General features: G+C 35.6%; 1 protein-coding gene across 1 annotated transcript in view; it reads left to right on the forward strand.

Annotated features, from left to right (window-relative positions):
- ADGRV1 (adhesion G protein-coupled receptor V1) overlaps positions 1-21,492 on the forward strand; it is a 519,907-nt gene that overhangs the window by 102,043 nt on the left and 396,372 nt on the right. The window contains exons 22-30 of the mRNA XM_053664484.1: positions 1,403-1,579; positions 3,797-3,977; positions 4,915-5,117; positions 8,880-9,009; positions 11,854-11,937; positions 13,552-13,691; positions 15,478-16,087; positions 19,569-19,784; positions 21,231-21,446. Of these exons, the coding sequence (XP_053520459.1) occupies positions 1,403-1,579; positions 3,797-3,977; positions 4,915-5,117; positions 8,880-9,009; positions 11,854-11,937; positions 13,552-13,691; positions 15,478-16,087; positions 19,569-19,784; positions 21,231-21,446 (1,957 nt within the window). The remainder of the gene's footprint in view (positions 1-1,402; positions 1,580-3,796; positions 3,978-4,914; positions 5,118-8,879; positions 9,010-11,853; positions 11,938-13,551; positions 13,692-15,477; positions 16,088-19,568; positions 19,785-21,230; positions 21,447-21,492) is intronic.

Consider the following 21,492-nt stretch of genomic DNA (forward strand, 5'->3'; position numbering starts at 1 on the left):
ACTTCTATGCTCATTTGGTAAACTTAACTATTGCCCATTTGCACACAACTTTCAAGTCTGTCCTCTCTAACCCTAATGTCAGTACTGAATGGCTCTGTCTAATGCTGATCGGAAGTGCTTTTGATTCATATGAAAAATGATGACATTTTATATAAAGATTTATATTTTGAGCTCTGTTCATTCAGTTGTAGTTTTTTCTTATAAATTATCTGTTTGCTCACTTAAAAATAAAATTAAATGGAGAGACTGAGAATTTAAGAGGATGGAGACCTTATCCTAAAAGATATTATGATTTTGAGCTCCATAAAAATTTTAAACATTTTCTTAAAGTGTTTAGATAAGAATATTTTCTACATAAAATAACATATAACACACACAAGTGTGTAACATACATATATAGTTGGCCCTCCATCTCCGCAGATTCTGTATCCTTGGATTCCATGAAATGTAGATTGAAAATATATGAAAAAAAGTTATGTTGTTGCTGACATGTACTGCGTAGTGGTACATAGTTGTGGGAGTCCTATGATGGTTGTATCTGCACTGAACATGTATTGACTGGTTTCCTAAGCAATACTGTATAAAAACTATTTACATAATATTTATATTGAATTTGGTATTATAAGTAACCTAGAGGTGATTAAAGCATGAGGGAGGCTTTGTGTAGGTTATATACAAATACTACATCATTTATATTCAAGGCTCTTGAACATCTGCAGATTTGGTATCTGGCGCTGGTGTGGGTGGTCCTGGAGCCAATACCCTGTGGGTACTGAGGGAGGAGTATGTATATATCCAAACTATATAAACATGGCACAAATGTCCTCATTGGCCTGACTGTTGTCTCCCCACCAGACATTTCTCGAGAATCTTCCTACTTGACACCTTATACCGCCCTCAGGATGACTTCATGAGATCTACCTGATCATGTCTCATGTTCAAGGCTGGACTGTTTTTCCTGATGCCATGTTTCACCCTCTACCCCCTAACTTCTGCCCTGGTTGTTTTTACTTTGCTGAACTCATTATAACATTTGAGTTTGTCATTTTCTTTACAGTTATCCAGACAAAGAACTGTGCCTTTATTTAAAAAAATCTTTTGTAACCATAGCATCTAACACAGTGGCTGGCCCACAGGAGGTATCAGTGAATGAATTACATGTACAGTTAACTTATTTTCATTCTTTTTGCTTTATTGTCCCTGTAAAAGAATGAGATAAAATGAATGGTTTCAAATATTATTTTTAGCAGACAGAAATATGTCTGGAGGAATGTAGAGGCCTCCTTAGATTGGTAGAAAATTATAGAATTAAGGTTATGGCACAGGATTTCATGCAGGTGTTGTAATTTTATCACTGATTTAAATCGGTATATAATTATCATTAATTTATGTTCAATTTCAGGTTGCAGAGGAGGGATCCACCATTTCATGTGTAGTGGAGCGAACCAGAGGAGCTCTGGACTATGTGCATGTTTTTTACACCATCTCTCAGATCGAATCTGATGGCATTAATTACCTTGTTGATGATTTTGCTAATGCCAGCGGCACTATCACATTCCTCCCTTGGCAGAGATCAGAGGTAAACCCTACCTTCTTTGTTCCTTTGAAAGCCTCGTGGAAAGCTTTTTCTGATCTGTTCTGTAATTTGTGTACAGCTTCTTGGTATTTAAGCAATTTAAAGTATTTAGGTGATTAAGTCTATGTCACGGGATAACATATTTTTGTATTTATTTTTGCAAAAGAAAAATTAAGGATTTTAAATGATGTGTGTTATAAGTTTATCCATTTTTAATCCCAATTTAATAAAAATCATATAGCTTAGATGTTTATTATTGTGGGTTTTCTGTTTTTGCTGATATAATATGGGAAACTGCAGAATTCTTAATGGTATTTTTTCAGTCAGCCAATGAAAAATTCTTATAACTATAATCTCATTTTATTTTTATATTCGGAAGAATGAGATTTTTTTTTCTTTTTTTTGAAAGTACAGCTGGTCTCCAGTTTTACCAAAAACATTTGATGAACCGCGAATATATTTCTAAATAGATGCTCCAGGAATAAATGACTGTTTTTGTAAGTGAAATTGGGATGGGACCTCCTACATCAGAATTTTTTTTCATTCTTTTAGTCTGTCATGCTGGACTATTTATCTCAGTATAATTTTTCATTAAAAAAGGAAATAGCTTATAGGCTTATAGGGATAAATAGTAAAATAACTTCAACCTTGCAGATGTAATCTTTAAGGAATTACTCAGGGATTTAGGAGGTAGTTAATTGGATGAAAAAGATAAAATTGAGGGAAGATTTTTAAATGTTCCTAAGATTTAAAGAGTTAAAGCTAAGGAAGAGTGATGAAGTCTCCATAATTTGGGGAAAGAAGAAAACAAATTAAATAGTATATAACAAAAGTGTTTTGGAGATAGCATTCAAAGTTAGTTCTCAGATTGTTCCTATCTTCCTTTCTGGGAGAAACCAGGAAGTCACCCTTTATTCATTCTATCTTTACTTCAGACAGGGAGTGAGTCACCAAGGCCTGGGTCTTCTAGCTCCAAGGACATATCTCAAACCCATCTATCCTTCATCTTCGATGTCACAGTGCTAGTTCAGAATCTTGTTACTTCTCACCAGTCACTTCCAAACTCAACCCCTGCATCATTTCTTGCTGTGTCCACTCATTTATATTCTGCCACGGTACTTATTCTAAAATGGAATTCTCCTTTTGTCAATCTCATGTTTTATGAATTCTTCAATTTCCTCCTACTCACTATGGAATGAAGTCCATTTCTTTTTAATGATAGCACAAATGGTCTTTGTGGTCTGACCCCTGATTACCCATCGAGCCTTATCTTTCTCTCCACCTCGGTGGTCTAATTGCAGTTGCCCACATGCTATGTCCCTTCATGCCTCTGTGCCTTTGCCAGTGTCACTTCTTTTATTTGGAATGTCTTTTCCCATTGTTATTTATAACTACATATTATTCATTAAGATTCACTTCAAACATGTCTGTTGTAAACCTTTACGAAGTAGAGTTGGTTGTTTCTTTCGCAGTTAACTTTGTACATAATTCTATTATGACATGTTCACATTGCATTTTAAAGGTTTTTCTCTAGATCTCTCTCTTGCAATAGACTGTGTACCTTAGGGACTGGAGCTATTTCTAACCCTATAATATGACCCTGGGGTCATATCGTAAATGTTAAAACATCCTCCTTCAATTAATAAAAGGAAGATAAATTATTTTTTCACTTCAAATATTGACTTAAATTTTGTGAAGGATGGCTGAGTTACTGCTACTCCCTTTTATAACTTTTTTTGGGTATCATTGCTTAGGCCAGACTTCTAAGGCCCATTGTGAATCTGTTTTCTAAAATGTGGTAACTAAGTGTGTCAGACTTTTTTTAGGCAGGAACTAGGCATGTGTCTGTCGCCCTTTTTCACTAACTACCCTACCGCATCCTATCAGATTACATGCAATTCCTCAGTTAGGAACTCTATACCCTGAGGTTGGTATCACCACTGTCTTTGATACAAAGAATGTATGATATATCAACATATCATATAGTATGATATTAATATACAAAAATGTTACTGCTTAGCATCCATTATTGTTTAAAGAATTAATTTTTCAGATCTCTTTTCCTCTGTAATTTTCTCTTATCTCTATTTACATAGAAATAAGTCACGTTAAATAGTAACTTCAATTAAATATAATTTAATTGCTATTTTAGTTTCTTCTAGGGAGTGATAATTTATACATGCTTCACTGCTTAATGCCTCTGGCTTTTTATATCTATAGGTTCTCAATATATATGTTCTTGATGATGACATTCCTGAGCTTAATGAGTATTTCCGTGTGACGTTGGTGTCTGCAGTTCCTGGAGATGGGAAGTTAGGTTCCACTCCCACCAGTGGGGCAAGCATAGATCCTGAGAAGGAAACGACAGATATCACCATCAAGGCCAGTGATCATCCCTATGGTAACTGAGCCCTTTTGCCAGAATAATCCTCTCTTCTCTAGGTGTACTTGGTCTTGCTAAGAAATTCTTAAGGGATTTTTTTTTTTTTGCAAATTTTAAAGTATAACTGTTTCAGACCCTCTTACTTCTAAGCTGCTGTTTTGAGGGACATTATTTATGAAGGAAAATATAAAGATCAATTTCTAAAGTTTAATAATATATTTTTCAAAGTGTATGTAGGATTATTTAAAACAAATGAAAGTATTTCTATTTATGGCTATCAAAATTCTTTTCTTGAAAATTATCATAGTGTCATATGTGAAAACTTAATAAAGTACTTTGTAATTTATATTTTTAAGCTTTAATAAGTGGATTTATTACTGTATATTTATATTAATATTTTTACTTATGCTGAAAAGTTATGATTTTTTAAATTGGGGAACTATTATAGATGTTTATCCTAATAAACCCAGACTGTTTTCCGCATTGAAAAGTAATAGTTCTTTTATAGGAATAAAGCAAGAACATCTATTACAGTGTCTGTATAGGAGAAGTGGGAAGTTTTCAACTCTTGATTTTCATAGTTAAATTTTTAAAAAATTTGTTGCATATCTTAAGTTCATGAACGAATTCTAGATAGACAAATATGAGTAAATGTTTGATGATATGTACTTTAAATCCCCATCACTATTCTTTTTATTGATATTTCATTTTTTAAAGCTTTCTTTGGGTAAAGACAAGAAAAATTAACATTTTAATTTTTAATATTCTGAAAACTAAACGTATTCTGTGTCAGAACCATGTTAATTAAATCTTCTTCAATAAAGTCCTTTCTGAATGAAAGCCCACATAATTTTACCCTGGTTTTCAGAATAATTGTGCAGGACTATTTCAAATGAATGAGAAATTGTTCCACAGATTGGGGCAAGAATGCCCTGCCTCTTTCTGTATCTGCCAGGCTTGCTGCAGTTCTCCACGGGGCAGCCTCCTCAGCCTGAGGACATGATGACGCTGCCCGCCACCACCGTTCCACAGGTCACTGTGAAGGAGGAAGATGGAGAAGTTAGGTTACTGGTCGTCCGTGCACAAGGACTGCTAGGGAGGGTTACGGCGGAATTTAGAACAGTGTCCCTGACAGCATTCAGTCCTGACGACTACCAGGTAAATCAATGAGTCCTTCTGAAGTGGTGTTTGCTCTTGTAAAACAGACACAGTCCTCTTGGAGGATTGGAAGGGACTTGGGACTGTACCTCGGATATGCTAAACATGGAAAATAAGCACTGATAGCCTTTTAAATTTATGTAAATTAAAGTACTTCAGTTCCTTGAAGCTTGATACTTAAATAGTTATCATAGGCTTCACATGTGTTTATTTTAATGTTACAGGTCTTGATCAAATATGTTTAAAATTATGTTTATTATACACATTAAATCCTCTTGTCTATGCCTATCAAACAAAACCAAAGTTATAAAAATATATATATTCATGTCCTTTCAATTTTAATTATTTTTTTCTCCAAGTGAGAAGCAATATGGTACTGGCAAAACAAAACAAAAAGAAAAAAAAGGAAAAAGAAAAAAAAAGGCCTAGGATTTTGAACTGGACAGAACTGTGTTTAAACTGGGCTTTTATCTTTCCTAGCCTCACTTTTCTTATCTGTACAACAGCGGTAATGACTGCTGGGCAGGGCAGTATGGTTCTGAGGACTGATGGCTGTGTTTTAAAGGTTACATACTACACATGCACGTATAGTAACTCCATAAACACTACCCGTCCGTATTATCACCAATACTCATATGAAGCAAACGCTCATAATTTCTTCTTGGCTATACTTCTCAGGAAGTACATTATATATTTCGACATTTCTGTTTTCCAAGAGAATCTTTTCTTTGTGTGTTTTTTTTTTAATCTAGTGAGACTCACACAATGGCGAACTGTTCAGTAATTTGTATACACTCTTCTTCCTAAATCCCTAAACCCTTGACTAATTAATTTTAATTTACTTTGGCTATAGTCCAGTTAGCAAAGTTTTCTCAGGTTTCTTCTTTCTCTAACTCTTCTTCTCTTGTCTTGACATTCATTGTACCTTTACCTAGTTTCAAACATAGCCCACAAGACATCTCAGCTTGATTAGAATGCCTCTTGGCATTCTCTCAAAGGAACACTTTAGTTCTCATGTTGATGGTCTTCAAATTCTAGTCTACACACTCCCCATCTCCAGTTGGATCAGCATTTTTTAAATTAGTTAAAAAAAAAAAGAAAACAAAACAAACTGAATAAACCTATGCTTCTCTTCTACATTACTTTTGGAAAGTTAATTAATACCCTTGGAGATATTTCTGAGGATTTCTGGGGGGGCTTATGTGTCCTGTTTATCACCTGTTACCGTTTTGAGTCTTTGCCTTTTCCAGTTTTCTATGGTAGTTCAGCTATCTCTGGTCTATATTACACAGAAGTAAGAAGCTGTGTATGTATGTGTATATGTGTAAGTCACAGGGAGGGTGGGGCGTGCCAGGAAGGACCATGTACAGAATATCAGATAGACAACTGAATATCAGATATCACTGTTCTTAACTTTATTCTCATATACCAAGGTGGAGGTGATCCTCACTATCCAGGTGTTTCCTTCAGCTCTTGAGTGATATTAAACAACTAATTAATGATTGACTCACAGTGGTAGGAAATGTTCAAAGCTGGTACTCTGGGAGACAGGTTGTGCTGACATAGTCCAGGTAGTCAAGGAGGACTTCCTTGGGGAATTGATATTTATGCTGAGCTCTGAAGTTTAAGGAGGAGTAAACTAGGTGAAGGGGGAGGAAATACTTGAGACAGGTAAAATGGCCCTAAAGAAAAGCACAGAACAGTAAGAAGGTCAGTATTTCTGGCATGTGGAGAGCTAGTTGTGGTGATAAAAGATAAAGTGTGCAGAAACTGGATCATTCTAGGCTTTACAGATTACGTGGCTTTGATTTTGAAAACAAGGAGAAGTGATTGAAAGTTGTTACATATTTATAAAAGATCATTAGGCTGAACCATGAAGAATGCATTAGAAGATACAGATGCTGAATGCAGAAAGACCAGTAGAGTTCATTTTGTGGAGCAAGGCAAAAAGGTGATGGTATCTTGGACTAGACAGGTAACAGATGCAAAGAAGTAGGTGGGTACAAGCAATATTGAATTAAATGGCAGGATTTGAGGATTGTTTAGTGTGAAGGAAGGATAAAGTAAAAGAGAGTGTCAGAAGTGACTCCCCGTTCCTGTCAAAGCAACCTGCTACTCTACAGGTTCATGCTGTGGAGAGGATTGATTAAGGAAATCATAGATTTTAAGGAAAATCAGAATTTAAAATTCTGACAGAAATTATAAGAAAATTTAAGATAGATACTGATATTTAAATCTAGATATCAGAGGTTAGAAATAGAAATTTGGGAGCTAGGAGCATATAAGTGATATTAAATGCCCAGATATGACAGTCTTGTCTAGGGAGAGAATTTAGAGAGACTGTAATAAGCAACAGTTTTTAGAGGTCACAGGAGAATGTTAAAATGGGCAAAGAACACTAAAAACAATGAGCCAGAAAAGGCAGGAAGAACAGGACAGTGTGATATCATGGAATACCAAAGTAGAACATGTTTTCGGAACAGAAAACGGTCAGTTGTGCAAGATTTTGCTAAGGTCAGGTAAGATGGTTTCCTAAGACAGTCAAATGTTTTTTGCTCCCTGGCTGGAGTAGCTCAGTGGATTGAGCACTTGAGCATGGATGGGCTGCGAACCAAAGGGTCGCAAGTTTGATTCCCAGTCAGGGCACATGCCCGGGTTGCAGGCCAGGTCCCCAGTGGGGGCCTCACAAGAGGCAACCACACATTGATCTTTCTCTTTCTCTTTCTCCCTCCCCCCTCTCTAAAAATAAATAAATAAAAATCTTTTAAAAAAAATGTTTTTTTGCTAAAATTTGTAGAATTACTCCACTGATTACTATACTCCAGGCCAAGCTAATCACTTCCTTCTTAAGCCAAGTATGACTTTTATAGTAGTTGTTATTCTATTTGAATTATTATGTTTCATACTTATACTTCTGGAATGTTCTTGATGGAGGTAGAGATTCATCTTGGCTATTTTTTAATCTGAAGCATCAAAAATGGGGCCATGCACATGCTATGTGTTTGATAAATATTGAAATGTTAATAACCACGTGATTAATTGAATTGGTACTTGGGTTCCTCATTTTAGCTTGGAGATCATTAGTTGCTTGATGAGATGATATATATTTGTACATACAAGCTAACAGAAGAATTTAAACAGCTTTAATATTTATGCAAAGCCAAGGGGAAAATGCTTGTGTAAGAAATAACATGTAAATAAAGGGCCTTAGGTTTTTTAATTTAAATATCTTTTTGTTTTTCTTGTAGTATATAAACTTTTCTGATGGGAGATCTGTATTATGAATTGCAGTTTCAAGTATAGTCAGGAAAAACTTAGTGTCCAATAAACTGGTATTTATTATTGCATGGAAAAATTCTCAGAATAGAAATGCCATAATTATTATGCACTGCATATTTAAATTGCTCAGTGCTATAATTTTTGTAGTCTTAAATATACTTGTTTCAATGAGATGAATCTCATGCATCTCATTGAATTAATTCTGTAGGAATTTGTAGATGACACCTATTTCTCACTTGCCTGGACTACATTTTTGATGAACAGGCAAATAAGAAATAAAAAAATTTATCTACTTTATTTCATTGGGGAATATTTATTTGGAATTTATATTGAACATCATACATATCTACTTAAGTATTTCCAGTTTTATATTTTACTCATTTTCAAATTATTTAAAATAATTTGGGGCATGATAACCATTCTCATTTGCACATTCAAATACAGAATATAATCTAATGAACAAATCTTTTATTTGCATTTCAGAGTGTTGCTGGTATCTTAGAATTTCAACCAGGAGATAGATACAAATACATTTCTGTCAACATCACTGATAATTCTATTCCTGAATTGGAAAAATCTTTTAAAGTTGAATTGTTCAACTTGGAGGGAGGAGGTAAGACTGGTGACTCGAAAATGTCAAATATTTGCTTGTCCACTCACTACGATGGTATATTCTACTAAGCAAATATGTTCCTTTGAAATAACGTTAACTTCTTTTTTCTTAAATAAGTGAATTACTAACTTTTAGAAAGAACAGCCTAAATGTTAATAAATGTTTAATGTATATGGTAGATAATTTCTGATAGATGATCTTTTTCTTGGTAAAAAGAAAATTTCTGTCTCCCTACATAATTTTATAATAATAGCTTTAGAAGTTAATATTAAACTCATAGTTTTATTTACATCTACTTTTGCTGTGAGGTTTGGTAAATTCTGAGTTAGTATCATATTTATTATAAGTACACTATACTGTGGTGTTTTATTCCCATTTTATTACCTATTGGTCTTTTCCTAAAGAAGATGTGTTTTTAGAATGAAATAGTGTAATTGTACTGACTCGTCAAACTGGAGTTGTCAGTCATAGTCGATGCCCCTAAAAATCACCTTTCTCCTTTGATCCTTTTTAAAATTTTCACAATAGGCCTTTAGAGCTACCCCTAGGTTTCTCACAGGTAAAAACTAGTCCTTTTAGGTAATCTTTTATGAGGTGATTATCAATAAAACAGGTTAGCAGTACCTTATCTTCTATTGTGATATTCAGAAGGCTCTGATTATTAAAGATTTTTGGAGTCGAAATTTATTTTGTGGCCAAACTTATCTCTGTCAAAGAGAGGCTAGTATAATCTTTATTTCCCCACTTAGATGAACTATTTACATCTGTTTCTTTGCAGAAGGATTAATGTGTTTGATTACCAGGTGCTACTGGGTTGTTACAGAATATGGGTGATATGTACCACATAACCTTTGTAAATGTAAGAAATCGAGAGTTGTTATGGCACTCATTGGGACCGTCTCTTCCACGACATAACCTGGCATTATTATCTTATCGATATCTGAATATTTATAAAGAAAGTCATAGTACTGAATAAGTCATCCAAAGGGAGAGACTGGGCAGGACAAATATTGTCTTTTTAGTATGTGGTGAGACTTTGGGTTAGGTATGCAAGATTTCTCCAAGTTCCCTTCCCTGTTTTCCCAAGCCCAGTGAAAGCAAAGATGGGCAAGCCAGGGAGATGATTAAACAGTGCCACAGTGTGGTCCACCGCATGAACAGTAAAAATACGCTGGGTGACCTGTTTGGCAGTTAGCCTGTGATGATAACAGCTTTGCCAGTCCTCAGATGAGTCCTCAGATCTCCAAATCATTGTGTTCATGACAGGACTTCATTAATCAAAGGGTACTATACATTATTTGAAAGTTGTTCTTATAGTTAAAAATACTTATGTAATTGAGAATATGTCAGTCATCATTTTCTATTGATTAATAAGGAATATCAAATATTCTTTAGATATGATATTTGTGATCATAGTGATACTTCTGATTTTATGTAGAAATTTCTTTTTCTATCTCTATAATACGCATTGCTTGCCTGTGCATGGGTTGGGATGTATTCTCATTTGAACACCAGCATTGCCGTTTCTTAGTAAGCAGTAGTGGCAGCACATTTGATTCCTCCTCCACCCAATGGAGCTGGGATTGTGGGTAAAGGAATGTAGGCACTGACCTCCACTCTGTGAGACACAGCCTTGGGATTGCCCAAGAGGCGGAAAAGCTTGTAGCGCTAAATTGTTCTGAGGGTCAAGGAAGTAGCCCTTATTTCAGATAGTTTTGTTTGTAAAATTGATTCCACGTAAGATAGACACCTGAGTCAATGTTTTATGCTAGCCATAGAACACTGGTGTTGAACTGCACTCTTCTATCTATCAACTTATGAATAATACGGGGGCAAAGCCATGCATTGACTATTCCCTGAAATCCATTTTGCCTCTCCAGTTTCTGAATTATTTCAGGTTTTGGGTGCCAAATTTCTCATGTCTGGTTTAACTCAGTCCTATTGAGGGGAACAGAAGAGCAGGTCAGATCTTAAACTAGCATGCCAGTCGAGGATGCTGGTAGAAGCACATAGGTATGGGTGTGGCCTTGCTTCTCCGCCTTCTCTTTTTCTCTGCTGCTACCTTTACTGGCCTTCCTGTCTTCATTGCCAGCATTTGGTAAAATAATGGTTGGGGGATAAGGTGTATTGGAAGCAAAGGTAAAAGTACTTTCTCTTAATTATAGTCCTTATATAAGGCCAAGGTAATTTATTTCTTTTTCTTTAAATCAATTCTGTAGAAAGCACCACCTTTTATGGGTGAGAAAAAAGCAAAGTACTAAGAGGCTTAGTGACTTGCTGAAGGGTGTACAGCTGGTGGTGTCTCTCACAGCCAGGGCTGAGGCAGACTTTTAGACTGCTTGCCTACTCTACAGTGTTAGGTGTAAAATGGTGATCAAGTCTGAGAATGGTAAATATGGTGGGAATTTAAATATATATATGGCTAGAGAAATGTTAGATACATTTCCCTAATTTTGAATTGGTTGTTGTGAGTGTCATAAGTATAAAGGTCTAAGTGTCTGCTTATACACACAAACAAATATTTTTGAAATATTTAAAATATTAAAAATAATTTACATTGCTATAAGTGAAAGTTTAAAATTAAATTGGCAGAAATAGGAAATACCAATTACAACTTACAGGGAGTGTTTCCCGAAGCTCTGAATGATGTGTTTGTAAATTGGTGGCTTTAACTAATTTATACTTTTACCACTTAAAAGAATCTTTTCTTTTGTGGAAGAATACATATCATTGGGTGAATATTACTGCATTTTCCTCTTTATTGAATATGTTTTAAGAGCTCTCAATTTTCTCATTGTGTCGCTGTGTTGTGTGGGTTGTGTCTCTGTGTTTCTCCTTGTGAAGTGACTGCTGAACTCTATAGGGTTGAAGGCAGTGGTAGTGGTGATGGGGACATGGAATTCTTCCTTCCAACTATTCACAGACATGGTAAGCAGCTGTTTCAAGGCCCCTTACTGTTCTCCATTTTAACTTTCCTTTTTTAGAGACAGTACTAACCAGTTACTGGCACTTACTATGTGCAGGTCCTTTATGTATTTTATCTCATTAACCATCATAGCACCTTTAAGAGGTATTATTTGCCCCATGTTATAGTCATCTAGCTCAAAAGTGATCAAGTCTGAATGAAGTCTTTGCTGCCTCCAAAGCTCAGACCCTCCTCTCTGTATCAGTCTACTGCAGCTTTTGGATTCTGATTGTGATGGAGACTTTGCTTTAATATCATTTACAAATGATGAGTGAAAGACATTTTACAAAGTTTTGAATACTTAAAGAGATAAATAGAAAATTTATATTTTCATGTTAAATGCATCACTTTGTTTGTTTGTTTTTTCAAAAAGAACCATGCGTCTTTATATGTAGCACTTAATCAAATTAAACGGGATGCCCTGGCTGGTGTGCCTTTGTGGATTGAGCACTGGCCTGTGAACCAAAGGGTCACTGGTTTGATTCCCAGTCAGGGCACGTGGCTGGGTTGCAAGCCAGGTCCCTGGTGAGGGGGCACGAGAGAGGGAGCCATACATTGGTGTTTCTCTCCTTTCTCTCTCCGTTCCCCTCTTCCTAAAAACAAGTAAATAAAATCTTTAAAAAAAACCCTTTAAATAAAAATTAAAATAAAAATGGGATAAAGAATTTGAGAAGAAAATAAATGGGGAGAATAAGTTGTGAATTAATGGAAGGAAATAGTGAAAAGATGATGCTTTTTGAAGTAAATTTATGTACAAGTATAAAGCTTTTCCCCTCAAATATATTTTTTCATATTAGGAGAGAGTACATAGAATACTTCTTCTTAAGGGAGATCTTTTTCTAATCCTCAAATGCTCTTTTTCACAATGTCAGGGATTATACGTTAGTGTCAGAATGCATGTTCCCACCCCTTCATTCCTATCTTCCCTTAGTGCATCATGTACCTTTGTATTTAATGTACTGTTTGGCTTTTTTTTTGTCTACATCCATTATTTTGACATAAAATTTGAACACACTTCTTAGGAAAATAATTAAATACTTCTTTAGACTTTGGTATTTTTTTTAGCTATAGGATTGGACTGTTTGGGACCAGGAGAGGTAGATTTAGACTATCATAATATGATGAGAAAAATAGGCCTAAACTTGTCGCACTTTTGGAAATCAAGAATTGTTTCAGTAGATTGACGGAAATCATAGGGAAATTACTGTTTCATAAAGGTAAGAGTCATTTGGCTCATGTTCTTTCAAGGCCCTTAAAGGTCGTGAGAGACTTTCCTCATATACTCTGTGTGGGAGAATGTTCTCTTTCACAGAGAAGAAAAGAAAAACAAGTTTTCCTTATTCATCTGCAAATGCTTAGGCAGCACTTGTATGTTATGTTGGTGCCAAAATAAAGAAAGGTCATAAAAGCATGAATGTGTGTGGCAACCATTTGTGTCTGCCTTTCTTTCTGAAACAAATTAGAAGTACTCAATGAATGGTACAACTCTTTTCAAAAGGTTGTTGTTTGCCTTTTCCTTTGGTTTGTAAATGACTGATTAACATTTTCCTACTATTTGTTGGAACTTACTCATACAGCCAGTCTAGGAGTGGCTTCCCAAATTCTAGTGACAATCGAGGCCTCTGACCACGCTCACGGTGTATTTGAATTTAGCCCTGAGTCGCTTTTTGTCAGCGGAACTGAGCCAGAAGACGGGTGCAGCACTGTTACATTCAATGTGAGTACACGTTTCCCCTGCAATCCTAGACATTTTCGTTTCTTTTAAGACTTGTATTGTCTTAGGAAGGTGTACTTTGCATCATCTTTTTTCTATGTAAGTGACATGAATGAGCCTGGTGGCACAAACAATACAAACTGACAATGAAATAGTGATTTAACATTTGCTTTTCTATTTAGTATTGCATACAAATTTATGTTAGGATTCTGAGGATTCCCGACTTCTTAAGAAGTGTAATGGAGCTGTATTACATAGATTTTTGTATTAATTCAGATAGGCAACAAATTTCTCCAAAATCTCATTAGTTTACCGCGACAAAGATCTGCTTGCCACTCCTGCTATGTGTTCACCTGAAACTGGCAACCTTCTACCACTTAGGAACTGAGGATTAGAGAGGCTGTATCTCAAAAGGTGCTTCTGTCTTCAAGAAGGAGGAAATGTGGTTGAGAAGAACTAGGTATTGACTCTCCTGGCTTTTTCTGGAAGGGATTCACAGCATTTCCACTTCTCCTTGGCTAAAGCAAGTCATATGACCATGCTAATGTTAATGCATAGAGAAGCGAAATCCTGTCTTATCTCTCTCCCAGAAGGAAAGGAAATCTAAAACTATTTGTGAATAGCAATAATAATTATTTTATATAGTGTGCATGTTTATTTGTGCATGTATCTTTAGTCTGTGTTGTTTTGGTAGGAATTCAGTAGTAGTTTTTTTAAAGATTTTTTTTAGTATTACTTATTTATTTTTAGATAAAGGGAGGGAGAAAAAGAGGGAGAGGAACATTAATGTTTGTTTGCCTCTTATGTGTCCCCAACTGGGGACCTGGCCCAGAACCCAGGCATGTGCCCTGACTGGGAATTGAACCAGAGACCCTTTGGTTTGCAGGCCAGCGCTCAATCCACTGAGCCATACCAGCCAAGGCAGAATTAAGTACTTTTCTGTTGTTAAATAGCTTATAGCAGCTAGAAGCTTGCCGAGCTTCTTTAGATTGTATACACATGAAAAATCACTCAAAATATCTCTCTCCTTACTGTTATGGCATATCTTCAGTAAACTCTTGTGAGTACATCGAACAACTTCAGTGAGGATGACCAATTACTCAAGAAAGAAAACCAAAAAGATTATGGGAGAAGATCAAGTTTTATAAAACATCTGTCTCAACTTTTATTTTGAGACATTTATATTTTAAGTATAAATGAAAATTACTTTTAATTATACCTTATTTGGAGCATTTTTAAAGCTTTTTATTACTTTTAACATATTGACAAAAAGTTTTTTCTTCTTAAACATATTTTATGTAACCTTGGGTCAAATATATTTTTTGGTGTTTGTTTTATGTATTATGTTGAAGATAAAGGAAATATTGTAATTTATTTTTACAAATGGGCTGTATAGCTAACTTAAAAAAATCACTTATCTGTTCTTTACAATGAAATATACCATCTTTCTTGCAGTCAGTGTAGAAATGTCAATGAATGTTCTTTAATATATGTTTTTAATTACATTTGCTTTGTTTAATTGCAGAAAATATACAGCTATAGTTTAGGTACAAGCTAAAAATACTCAGTTAATACCTTGTTTCATGCAACAATCACTTTTTAAGTAGGACTCTCTGAGAGCCTTCAAAAACGGGCAGTACATGGCCTCTGCCTTTAAGAATCTTGCATTTTTGAGAAGAGCTGGTATAAAATAGAAATTTAATATTCTGCTATTATCTGTGTTTATAATTCTCTAAGTCACTGGTTTTAACACCTCTTTTAATACCTGTTAATATTCAATATTTTATAGATTGTGAGGAGTCATGGAGCTCTGTCTCAGGTGGTTTTGCTTTGGAGCATAGACTCTGATCCTGATGGCGATCTCGCCTTCACCTCCGGCAATGTCACATTTGAAATTGGGCAAAAAAATGCCAACATCACAGTCGAAATATTGCCAGATGAAGATCCAGAGCTGGATAAGGCATTCTCTGTGTTAATCCTCAGTGTCTCCAGTGGATCTTTGGGAGTTCATACTAACGCCACATTGATCGTTTTGGCTAGTGATGATCCTTATGGGGTCTTCATCTTTTCCGAGAAAAATAGACCTATTGAAGTTGAGGAAGCAACTCAGAACATCACATTGTCAATAATAAGGTTAAGGGGCCTCATGGGAAAAGTCACAGTCACATATGCAACACTGGATGATATGGAAAAACCACCTTATTTTCCACCTAATTTAGCCAGAGCAACTCAAGGAAGGGACTACGTACCAGCTTCTGGATTTGCTCTTTTCAGAGCCAATCAGAGTGAAGCTACAATAACTATTTCAATTTTGGATGATGAGGAACCAGAAAGGTCAGAGTCTGTGTTTATTGAACTACTCAACTCTACTTTAATAGAGAAAGTACAGGATCGACCAAGTAAGTAACCGTTACTGTGTTATTATTATTACTATTAGAAGTAAGAATTCTGTTCAGTAAAACAATAAATTAAGAATTTGGCATAGTAGAAAATTCTAGAAAAATAGCTCTAAATTTGAAAGTACCATCTTACAAAAGTTGACCTATAAGGTAAGTGGGAGTGGGACACTTAAAAACGTGAAATCATGATGGGATTAACCAAAGAACATTTATGCATGACCCACACTGACAATGACAGGAATTGACTGAGGGAGGGGGAAAAGGGTGGGACTGGGTGGAGGTGGGAAAGCAGAGAAAAAGCTGGGACAACTGCCCCAGCATAAGCCATAGCATAAACCATACAAAAAACTCTGTTACATTCCAAGAGTAAATTTTTGGAAGTATCTGTATAATCCAGTGTAACTGCTCTCCAGTGCTGCTGTACTACATGTTGCAGCTTCCAAAACATCCTGAAATCAACCTGGGGATTCTGAGGACAGTCCTGGTAGCAAGAGCCTGAGCCTCTCACCTTGATCCACTCTGGGAGATTTCTTAAGCAACAGAAGCTCTTTGTATTGGTGGAGAGCTTGTGGATCTGGCAACTGTATGAGGGCAGGGTGACAGGGCTTGTGGAACAGTAAGATATCCTATAAATTTGTAGGCCATTCTTAGAGTCGAGAAGAAGATACTGGTTAGGGAAATGAAAGAGGGATGAAAAGTGAACCAAGTTGGGTAGAGGATCTGGTAAAGCAGCTTCTATGAAAAAGTATAAGCCACCCTCCCTGGAGTTGTTGGGGCTCAGTGACTTTGTAGAGAGAGTGTGGCATTATGGTTCTAGGGCTGGGCTCGAGCTGGTGGAGCTGAAAGCAGTTGCTTTGTTATAGTTTGTTCACTAGTCATGCCTTTGTAAGTGCTCATAAACTTCAGAAAGGTGAGAGGAGTCTAGATTTCCTAGAATAAAGGAACAAGTGAAGGAAGAAAGATTGATGATATTAATTTAAGATCAATTTAATATCAGTTATAGAACAATATTTATATGAAAACAAGCACAACTTAAAAAAAACTGGAATTATGTAATCCAAAGAGTAAGATATCCAAGACCTGCCTGTTGACCATGTTTGGCCACATAAATTAAGGTTTCTTACACGCAAATTTTTTTACCTTACTGTAATATCTAAATAGATATACCACACTGTAAACAACATTCTTGGTCACAATGCCAGTGATCGTAGTTCAGGGTTATAGAAGGAAGTTTACTTTATAGGGAATTTCAGGAGAAGAAGGGGAAGGATTTACAGGAACTAGTATAAAGGACACGTGGACAACAACTAAGGGGGGGGAATGGGAGGGAGGGGGGAGCACTGGAGGGGGTGGGCTGCAATGGGAGTAAAAAACAGAAAACTGCTTAAACAATAATTAAATAAATTTTTTAAAAAATTCATTTTCTAGTCAGTACCATCAAATGTATTACCTATAAAAAAATAAATTTACTTTACAGGATAATTGCTAACATTAAGTTTGCAGGAGACAATTAAAGTTAAAATTCTCATATAATACTTCAACCTTTTTTCCTTAGCAGGATTTAGAATCAGTGAAAATATAAATAAATTGAAATAAAATCCAATAATTAGTCTTATTAAGTAAAAATTATGGCCTGATTTTCAAGGAACACACAGTTCTTTGAGTGAGAGGGAAATAAAACAAGGAGGGATTATCACATATACCAGCGACTAAGAGCCATGGGTGCCGGTGTCAGATAACTCATGTTCCAATATGTAGCATTGAACTTGGACATAATTATCTTTGCCTCGGTTTCCTTATATATTATATAGAAATATTATAGGACTTAAATATGATAATATATGTGAAAATTAATATAGTATCTGGCACATGCATTCAGTACATGTGAACAATTATTAATAAGATGGTAAATGTACAATACCCATGTGCTATGGAATGGGAGAAACAAATGACGTGTATTTTATGTTGAGTAAATAGTATAAAATAATTAAAAAAGAATTAAGTGCAAATCTGTGTGATATTGATTCAAATATTAATAGGCAAACTCAGTGGAAGCTGGTCGGGTCTCTGTTACTGTACTCTGAGTGTAATCAACTTTCAGGAGAGGTTTGATGAGGAACCATGTGTAAGTGATTAGACAGACCCTACGGGATGGCTTTTCACTGTGTCCACGAGGTACTAACTAGTATGATAACGTAGGTGACTTCCTCAGCATCTTTGTGGTCCTGATTCCTCAGCTGTAAGTTGTGGACCATATTACTGACCAGATAGAGATGGCATCGGGATTAAATGACTTGACATAAGAAAAGTTCTGAGAACAATGCCAGGCAAATAGTGCACACTCAGAAAAGTGTCATCTGCTGCTACATCTCTTTAGGTCACTGCCATTCTTTTCTAATTTAGTTGAATTTAATTATATTATATTGATTTATAATTGTGACTTTATGATATAATTTAGCATGATCTGGGCCTAAGTAGCTGAAATTAAATGGTGTTATTAATTGTTTTTAGGTTACATTGTCTGAAAAGGCTAACTTTCATTCATGATCACATATTTTCAAGTATCATCGTTAGAAATATTATAAATATGACCTCTAGAAAGAATACAAAAAAAGGAAAAAAAATGAACTCAAAATTCTTTACTTCTAGTAAAAGTTTTTTGATGGTTTATTTTGTGTTAAAAATTTATTTTTTTTAATGTTTTGTCTCTGGTTGGAATTTAACCTAGAAAATAAATGAGGGAGAGTTTTTGGAAAGTCCTAAATGCCTTCAAAATAAGCTTTGTTCTCTTGAAAATCAGTGGAAAGTAAGAAGGTAACCTTAAGAGTATTACATACTCTTTTATAGCAGCATTGGGGTAGCACTGAGGCTCCTTTTCCAGATGAGGTAGCCTAGTGACTGCTAACTGAAGGGGCGGGGACGAACGGGTTTGGGAGGGAGTTCAGCTAAAGCAGAGGCAGTAATTTAATTGGAGTATGACAGTTTGCTGCAGCTGGTCTTGGAGGACAAGGGCTAAATTACTTTCCAACTCAATTTGTCACCGAAATGCTATTTTTAAAAAGCTTTATGGCACGCTGGTAGCTAATTAGAAGATTATAATTCTGCAGGTTTCATCATTATTCCTTGTAATTTTATGCAAAATTATGACTTATTATACTTTAATCATTTCTTGCCTTTTGACAAATTTCCAGTACTTACTAAAATATCTTTGTAAGTTAACTATTTCTTTGCTAAGGATTCTATAATAAAAATCTCAATAGGATATAAAACTATAAGGATGGGGACTTTCTGTTTAGTTGATTTTTGTGTCTTCAGTGTCTAGCATAGTGCTAGTACATAGTAACCAATAACTTTTTGTTGTAAGTATTAGAGAGAAAACACTAAATAATGAATGTGTTTGGCTGATGGAATCTTGGGAAGGCTTTAATGACTTTTGTCCAGTTCTTAAAATTTTGATACCTTGGAATTTCTTCTCTTTTAGTTCCAAATTCTCCTCGCCTTGGGCCTAAGATAGAAACAATTGCTCATCTAATTATTGCTGCCAATGATGATGCCTTTGGAATTCTTCAGCTCTCAGCTCCAATTGTTCGAGTGGAAGAAAATCACGTTGGACCCATTATCAATGTGACTAGGACAGGGGGAGCATTTGCAGATGTTTCTGTGAAATTTAAAACTGTGCCAATAACTGCAATACCTGGTGAGAAAACACGTCTGAGGGACAGTGAAGTGTTTTAGAGGGGAATTTTAGCCTTGATTAACAAAGCTACTCAAAGATGTAGTTAGAAAAATCAGCCAGAAAATAATAATGCTTTTGTATCTTTTGAAAGCACAAATCCAGAGCTTTTATCATGTATTTATGTCAATAATTTTGTAGAATTTGTGCAGACTGTTGGCAAATTGTATATGAATTTAAAAGCTATGATGAATGAACAAACCAATGCAAAGTAGACTAAGGAAAGCATGGTTAGTCTTTGCCTGTGTATTTTTTGAAAGGGCCTTCTATACTTGATACTGAAGCATGCAGGATGTAATAATGTACAGCCATGTGATTGCAGTGTTTGGCAACAGTGTTTTGTTTTGACCCGTTTATCTTGCTTGTTTGTTTATTTATGAAGAACATGGAAAAACGATGGTTAGCATTAACTATTTTATGTATAAGCAAAACATTTTCATTGCCAAACGCAAACATCAGGAGAGTGACTGCCTTCTTTGGTGGTACAGTAACAGCACCTAGAGGGAGATTTGCATAAGAGGAATTCACTTAGAAACTTTCTAGTATGTACGGAAAAGAGCATGAGTGTGGATGGATGGGATAACAGGCTTGATCTTTTGAGATAAATGATCTGTACTGGAGACTTACTTGAAAAGATAATAAACCAGGCTCATTTAGTCCCTAAGTGGTGTGCGTGTGTGTGCGGGTGCACACAACCCCTGACTACCCTGCACCTGCACACACTTGGGGTAGCAGCCCAGAGGAATGCCTGACTTCCTTTAGGGGGTCTTACATATTCGAGGACATTGAGGATTAATCAGCATTCTAGGAAATTTGCCCTTGGCTCCATAGGAAGCCTCTTTCCTTTCCCCAACTACTCCTGGACGAGAAACAAAGTCACCCTGTACAGTAGGTACCTGACTTTGTAGAAAGGTCCATAGTTTCTAGCTGTCACACTGATGAGGCTTATATGCCTCTCTGTGCAACAGTATAATGTATCTCCCCAATGAGATTAAAATTCTAGTTTTGCTCTTTGTTTTTAAAGTGTTGTATGCATTTTTGTAGATAAAGAGCTATCTTGTGACAGTGAATTACTCTGTGTCTACACCTATATCTGTATCTGTGTATCATCTATATATGTATTTAGCAAATAGAACAAATTATATATATATATGTCTTTTTAAACATTAGTGAATGAACTCAAACACCCCACTCTTGGAAAGTCTTTTTCATTGTTGGTTATATCAAATCCATTTATTTTTAGGAAGAGAGGTAGAGTCTTCTTGTTTAGAATAAATGTAGTAAGCATTATCAAAACAGTCTTGCCAAGTATATCCATAAAATTTGATACATCATAGTGTTTCCCTAGCAGTATGCCGTATTTATTATATTTTGGAATAAGTCTTAGCATTTTGCTTTTTGTCTCTGTAGGTGAAGACTACAGTATAGCTTCATCGGACGTGGTTTTGCTGGAAGGGGAAACCAGTAAAGCTGTGCCAATATATATCATTAACGACATTTACCCTGAACTGGAAGAATCTTTTCTTGTACAACTGCTGAATGAAACAACAGGAGGAGCCAAACTAGGGGCATTAACAGAGGCAGTCATTATCATTGAGGCCTCTGATGACCCCTATGGATTATTTGGTAACCAGATTAGTTTGTATCTCCCTTTTACTTATCTACATAGATC

This window comes from Artibeus jamaicensis, unplaced genomic scaffold (genome assembly GCF_021234435.1).
Source record: "Artibeus jamaicensis isolate MK-2021 breed Jamaican fruit bat unplaced genomic scaffold, CSHL_Jam_final contig_373, whole genome shotgun sequence".
NCBI classification, from domain to species: Eukaryota; Metazoa; Chordata; class Mammalia; order Chiroptera; family Phyllostomidae; genus Artibeus; species Artibeus jamaicensis.